General features: G+C 36.3%; 1 protein-coding gene across 1 annotated transcript; it reads right to left on the bottom strand.

Moving 5' to 3' along the window:
• Positions 1-670: 670 nt before the first annotated feature.
• On the bottom strand, positions 671-5,561 carry LOC129280850 (uncharacterized). The gene is made up of 3 exons (XM_064112452.1): positions 5,376-5,561; positions 3,061-3,560; positions 671-1,658 (listed from the first exon to the last, which is right to left on the bottom strand). The coding sequence occupies exons 2-3, from the start codon at positions 3,542-3,544 to the stop codon at positions 1,123-1,125; spliced, it is 1,020 nt and encodes a 339-aa protein (XP_063968522.1). The 5' UTR covers positions 3,545-3,560; positions 5,376-5,561; the 3' UTR covers positions 671-1,122.
• Positions 5,562-7,421: the final 1,860 nt, after the last annotated feature.

The following is a 7,421-nucleotide window of genomic DNA, read 5'->3' as shown; positions in this document are numbered from 1 at the left end:
CTGTACTCCTAAACAACGACTACACAAAACCCATAATGACCAGATATTATGGTGAGGCGTATTTGCGCAGTTTGAACAGTCACCGGAATGGGAAATGTCATTAGGTGAAGTGTTTATGATGGCAAAAAAAATTGAACTTGTTTGAATACAGTTCCAGAAACCTGCATAGATAGCCTATGTTCATATGTTCAAACTAATATGATGTAATACTACATACATAGATAGAAGTTGAAACTGATTTTTTTTTTCATTTCTTTTTTATAGAAACCAAATAGGTGTGAATTTGAACTTCACATTTGACTCTATATTTATAATACAGACCTGGGTTCCATTTCGTAAAGAAGTTTGTTATAAAAACAAATACAAAATTTTTATAACAAATTTGCCATCAGCCAATCAAATGGAAGGATTTCGGTAGCTTTTAAATGTTAGTGCAAATTTGTTTAATATTGTAACAAGTTGTATGAAATGGGCCCCTGATGAAATGGGCCCCTGATGAAATGGGCAGGCTAATCTGTAGGCCCACGTCTGTAATTAAAGGCAATCAGCTCCACTTCGTTTATTCCTCCATGTAAAATCCTTCCCATGTTCTATTTTTATTTGTAAATGATTGATAAACCTAGGTAATTTACCTCGTTTAATAGTTGTCACAGTTTTATAGACCACACAATTCACAAGTGATTAGATTTTTAATAGAATGAAATTTATACACAACTCTTAAACAAAAAGAAGGAACATTTGACTTTACAGTACACTGTATTTATATTTAAAGTTGATCAAATATGGTCCGGGTAGTAGGGCTAGGGCATATAAATTCATAAAGTACTTTACAAAAATTAATGCCCTTGTGCCAAGTTATTTGTTCTCAATTTCCTGTTCACAAGCCAAATCATGTTTGACAACAAATGAACTAGAAACCTGTTAAAAGTTAAAGATTGTTAATCTACAAAGATTATATATCCAACTTCAGGTTATGTCATCACAACATCTTAATATTCATTAACAGTTTTCTTATCGTAATAACATCAGGGCAATACTTTGCCATATCATAGCATCATTTGGAATGTATTTTTATTAAGCAGTCAGTTCAAAATAATCTTTCCTATTAGTAGTTCAAACAAGTCAGTTGGCTTCTTCTTCAGGCACTTGTGTTTCCTGCTCAACTTCTTGTCCATTCTCCTGTCCGTTTTCCTGTACACTGCTACCCTCATCACCCTCGGCAATTGTCTCTTCCTCATCTACTGTTCCTTCAACATCCCCTTGGCTTTTCACGCTTCCATCACTTCTCTGGAACAGCTTCTTTGCCTGGACTCCGCTGGATCCTTCTATTTCAGCCACCTGGTGTTCCAGGAGCCTGACCTCGAGTTTCAGTTTCCTCTGCATCAGGTGAAGGTTCTCCCACTCGACGGACAAATTCCTCCGCTCCATCTTCAGCTTCTGCCTCTGAAGTTCTAGCAAGACATCAGAGGTTGGATTCGACGAAGCGGGCGCCTCGTTGGCGTGGTGCTGCTTTCTCTTCTTCGATGATGGCTCAGGGCAACTGTAGTCGTGGTGGTTGATGGAGCTGTGCTTCTGAGTTGTTGATGCCATGGATATAGGGTTGGCTCCAGGGAGGAAGAGCTTCTTGATGATCTTCTCTGGATTGGTGCTATCAGATGCTGCAGAAGCAAGAAGAGAATCAAAACAACATGACTTTAAAACATATTAATATAATTAATTGCCATTTAGTTACTCATTACATGAGCCTGTTCATGAGATTAATCCTGGCTTAGATCATTTAAATTATACAGATAAAATGGATGTATACCAGAAAGAAAGCTTTTATCAGTACAAGTTAATTGCAAGTCTAGACATTCCCATAATAAAGAATTTCCTGTCTGTAGTTTTATTAGTTTTTTTTTTTAACAGATAGGAAATGTGTTTGGTATATTGCTTTTCCCGCACCCGAGGTTAGCTGGTGTGTCTTTACATAAATTTCTGAAGTGGTTATTCTTTCATCTTTCTTTTTCTGGGAGTGTTTCATGAAGTGTCTTTAGTGATTTTGGCTGTATATTTTAAAAGCTATTAAAAGCCATGTCTATAAATCTTTGGGAGCAAATATTCCTGTAAAAATCTTGGGCGTGGAGCTTCATGAATCGCCCCCATTTTTGTCTCGCCTGCGACGGCGGCGTCGTCAACTTTGAAATCTTACCCAAGGTTAAGTTTTTGAAATGTCTTCATAACTTAGAAAGTATATGGACCTAGTTCATGAAACTTGGACATAAGGGTAATCAAGTATTACTGAACATCCTGCCTGAGTTTCAGGTCACATGACCAAGGTCAAAGGTCATTTAGGGTAAATGAACTTAGACCATGTTGGGGGAATCAATATCGAAATCTTAACCAATGTTAAGTTTTTGAAATGTTGTCATAACTTCGAAAGTATATGGACCTAGTTCATAAAAACGTAGACATAAGGGTAATAGTGTATCACTGAAGATCCTGCCTGAGTTTCAGGTCACATGATTAAGGTGAAAGGTCACTTACAGTCCACAACTTTGGCCATGTTAGGGTTATTTGCGGAATTGTCATAACTTTAAAAGTTTATGGATCTAGTTCATGAAACTTGGACATAAGAGCAACTATGTATCCCTAAATATCATGTGTGCATTTCAGGAACATGGCCAAGATCAAAGGTCATTTAAAGGTCAATGAACTCTGGCCGTGTTGGGAGTATGTGTTGAACTGGCATCATAACTAAGGAAGTTTATGGATCTAGCTCATGAAACATTGACATAAGGATAATCAAGTATGAATTATTGTTTTGCACATGTCTTAGGACACATGATCATGGCCAAAGGTCATTTTGGGTCAATGGACATATTTTATTATCATATTAGTGTATTCTTCTGTGAATAATATTCATTAGCTATTTTCAAAGGAAGCACTGCTGCTATATCACATTGCGTAATGCAGGCGAGACTGCCAGAGGCGTTCCACTTGGTTTTTTTTTTTTTGGGGGGGGGGGGTGGGGGTTTCTATCAGCATTGCCTTCAGAGTGTATAGTCAAGAAGCTCTTACCTTCCTGATCGCCATCTGTGACATACTCCAAATCAATGTCATTCTCGACATCGTCATCAAACTCCACCTCGTATTCCACGAAGTCTCCGTTTTCCGCGGACCAATCCTCTTCACCCCTCATGGCTTTAATCATCATCCTGTGGCCTGGAGACACGGCCAGCTTCATCGTCCTGTCGGAAAGGAGCTCGTGGATGTTGGCCCCCTGTGCCTTTAATTGCTCCCGCTGCATGATCATCTTCGCCTCGCTTCGGAGCTTGATCAGCTTCCGACGGATGTCGAGGGCGGTCCGGTCTGTGTGCGGGAACTGCTCCTGGTACTGGTCGTAGATATCCTGCCAGACTTCGGTCTTCTCGAAGCGGGAGCCGTTGTTCCAGTTGCTTTCGAAGTATGCGGCATGCATTTTGAACTTCTCCACGAGGAAGCGGCTCTCTGGGAGGCTGTAGTTTGCTTTCCTGGACACTTTTGGAGACATGGTGATGTTCATTAAACTCTACTAGGATCTGAAAGAAATAAAAACAATGTGGAAAACTGTAGTTTTGACTAAGAAAGTAATCAAATATTTATTTTTAATTCATCCTGACTTTCTCCCTTCTAGTTCTACATGTATGTCTTTCTGCTCAGAATGACACACATGTAATTCAACAATTTTGGCTACAACTCTACGCAATGGGCTATTAGATTTAACTGCTTGTTAAATTTTAATTTGCATTTTATGTAATTGCATCAAGTTTAACCGTGGGTTAAAGTGCACAATTTTCTGACGCACTTTAGCCTGCATGGGTGAAATTAAATTCTTTTTTTGAATGGCTAATTTTAGAGATTAATTTTTAAAGGTCAAGTCCACCCCAGAAAAGTGTTGATTTAAATAAATAGAGAAAAATCAAACAAGAATAATGTTGAAAATTTCATCAAAATCGGATGTAAAATAAGAAAGTTATGACATTTTAAAGTTTCGCTTATTTTTCACAAAACAGTTATATGCACAACTCGGCAACACGCAAATGAGAGAGTCGATGATGTCCCTCACTCACTATTTCTTTTGTTTTTATTGTTTGAATTATACAATATTTCAATTTTTACAGATTTGACAATAAGGACCAGTTTTACTGAACCATAAAATGTTAGAACAATTGTAATTCCCCATGTTCATGGAAGAAGGAAACTTATTTCACCTTCCAATGAATGAGGAGAAAATTAAAATATTTCATATTTCATATAATAGAATACAAAATAGTGAGTGAGTGACGTCATCAGTCGCCTCGTTTGCATACAGACCAGGATGTGCATATAACTGTTTTGTGAAATTTAGCAAAACTTTCAAATGACATAACTTTCCTATTGAACATCCGATTTTGATGAAATTTTCAGTGTTATGCTTATTTGATTTTTCTCCATTTTTTCAAATCAACTTTTTGTTGGGGTGGACTTGTCCTTTAAGTTAAATTCAGCCCATGGTACACTGTATGATGCGATTTTAAGTTCATTCAATCCAAGATATTCAAGTTCACTCCCCATGTTTATTTAGGCCCCTGCTGTCCCTGAAAAAGTCTGATGGTGATGCTATGATTTGGTAAAATCTATAGTGAGGTATTCCAATAGAACCAAGTATACCACTACCTGTACTGTCCAAATAATGCAATAATTTGCCCCAAAAGAGAGAACGCAGATTTGACATATAATCTCAGGTTATTGAGTAGGCCTAAGTAAAATAAAATTGAAATGAGGTTCCACCCACCCCCCTAAAAAAAAAAGTCTTAACACTAATATAAGATTAAAAGTAAAGTAAATTCAGGAACAAGCTTCATCTCTCAAAATATCAATAAAGGAAATTCATTTATTTTTGAGACAACAAATTCCTCAAAAAAAAAAAAATCCTATTGAATTTTAAGTACGGTAGGTATTTGATCCATATTCCAAACACCCCTATAATCGCATGTGTGCCCTCCCATTCAAACCCCTGCCCACCCCCCCCCCCCCCATGACTTGTCATGCAGCTCAGAAGGTTACACTTCCACAGCACACCAGTACAGGCATACAAGTTGCACTTCCTCCATGCATTGTCATTTTGACATACACACACTCCACACACACAACTCCCAGCTTCACATGCATTGTGCATACGATCTTAGTACTACAATCCTAACGTTGGCACTGAGAATGAGCTTATTTCACTCTGAATGAACCAATATACAAAATATTTAACTATCTTCTTTTTATGAGCAGTAAATATTCACATTACCCTTTTCTATGGTATATTACTGAAGAGCTGGAGTAGTTGCTAACTGATTTTGCTAGTCTTCAAACCTCAAACTTACCAATTTTATCCTCCAATTTATGCTTGAAACTGTACTCGTACTAAGATCTTGTGCCTGTTGTCACTATGTATATGGGAGGATTGTGTGTACTGCCATGCCTTGTATACATGTGTATGCATACACACAATGGACACACACATGCATTCAGGTACAGTGTGTGTATATCAGCCCCTGGTATTTGTGTGTGCATTTGTACTTGTGGGAGGCACTTGCATAAAAAAGTTTTGAAGAGCACCCAGGCATGGAAGTATAGTCTTACCCAAGGTGTTTGATTTATATTAATTTCAAAGTGTTTGTAGCAAAACCTTTTTTTAAAACACATAATAATGGAGGCAATTGCAAGTAGAAATACAGGGGGAGGCGTAGCCCTACATGGGGCATGCTCCTACTTATTTTGCTATAAAATTCAATTTTCAGTTCAGGTTTTATTGACATGAAATCAACAATTTTTCATGGTCAACAACACCTTCATGTACAAAAACACCTTCATGTACAAAACAAGGAATACTCCGTAAACACAACATATGAAGCCTTATGTTTGGACCCCCCCCCAAAAAAAAGGAAATGCATATCACCAATCACCATTACAGTTCATTAATTATGCCTTAACAGTAATGATGTAAAGGATATGAAATTAATGTGTTTTATGGAATAAATTTAACAATTTTCCATGAAACATTATTTTGATTGGGGGCCAAATCAAAATACATTTATTGGTATGTTTTACTCTAGCAAGGAATCGGCTGAAAATTTCAGGATTCAATCTTTGTAAATGATATCTGATTCCTAACTGTGTAAGGAAAGAGTTATCTGAAAAAAAAACTGATTATAGATTACAGAGAGAGGGGCGCTAAATTACAGAAACAATCCCGAATGGTTGAAAATAAAAGATTAAATTGCCAAGTAAGATTTATTTATTTATTTATTAAAATATCTTTATACAGGATAACAAGCTCAGATTGACTGTTTTTCAGCATGGTCCTATTAACATAAAAAGCAATATATACATAAAAGATAAAAGTGTAACTTAGGTTCTGTACAAGTAATGAATGAGAATGAGTAAGGCCTATGCTTCTGCAAGATTGGAAAGTTGTAATACTTTTTAAAATTCACATTATTGACCTTTTATATCAAAGCTTTCGAGAGCATTTTTTCTTAACTTCTATAATCAATGTAGTAAAGTTGGCCCTATATATGCAACATAGGGGATTTTCCATAACATATTATTAGGCTTGAATTTAAAGATTGCTTCTATAGGATTTAATTGCTGCATGCTGCACCAATTAAATTGTTTCTACATCTAACATTAGGCGAACAAACTAATCTTTTTTTCTTCATCAAATAATCATATTTACTTCAAAATATCTTTCGACCATATGTATAAAACATAAATAAATATAAAATACCATCATTCTGTTTTTTTCCTTTTAATATGCTCTCAGAATCTTGATAAACAGAGTTAAGATGTATATATAGGCCTGCCTGCCTGCCTCTGTGACAGAGCTCCAGCAATTACAGATCAAAAGTAACAACACGAACTATTGTTGACACCCAAATATATGACCAGCCTATCCTTAAATGACCTTTTACAACCCCTGAGGTCAAGCACTCACATTCCAGACTAGTTTGGTTTTCAGTGTGTGGGATAGTCTCCAACTTCAGTCCAAAATGTTTTTTGGGGAAAATACTATTAAAAGCTCTGCATCTCTTTGCATAGTTTACAATTTTGTTACAAATTTTTGAATTTTTCTATGATTTTATGAGGTTTATAATAAATTATATACATGTATGGCAGCCTTAAGATATAGGCCTTTAGTGCATTGTATCATACATGAAGATGACTGTGGCCTCTTATTGATATGGTTTTTTTTCTTCAATTTTTCCTGCTTTTACCCTTTTTTCTATAGCATCGCCCTTTGTTGAAAATTTCATCAAAATCGGATGTAAAATAAGAAAGAACTAGACATTTTAAAGTTTCGCTTATTTTTCACAAAACAGTGATATGCACAACTAGGTGAGTCAGTCGATGATGTCCATCACTCACTA

Source organism: Lytechinus pictus, chromosome 17 (genome assembly GCF_037042905.1).
Source record: "Lytechinus pictus isolate F3 Inbred chromosome 17, Lp3.0, whole genome shotgun sequence".
Taxonomy (NCBI): Eukaryota; Metazoa; Echinodermata; class Echinoidea; order Temnopleuroida; family Toxopneustidae; genus Lytechinus; species Lytechinus pictus.
The sequence above is the reverse complement of the archived record's forward strand: the minus strand, read 5'-3'. Positions and strand labels throughout refer to the sequence as shown.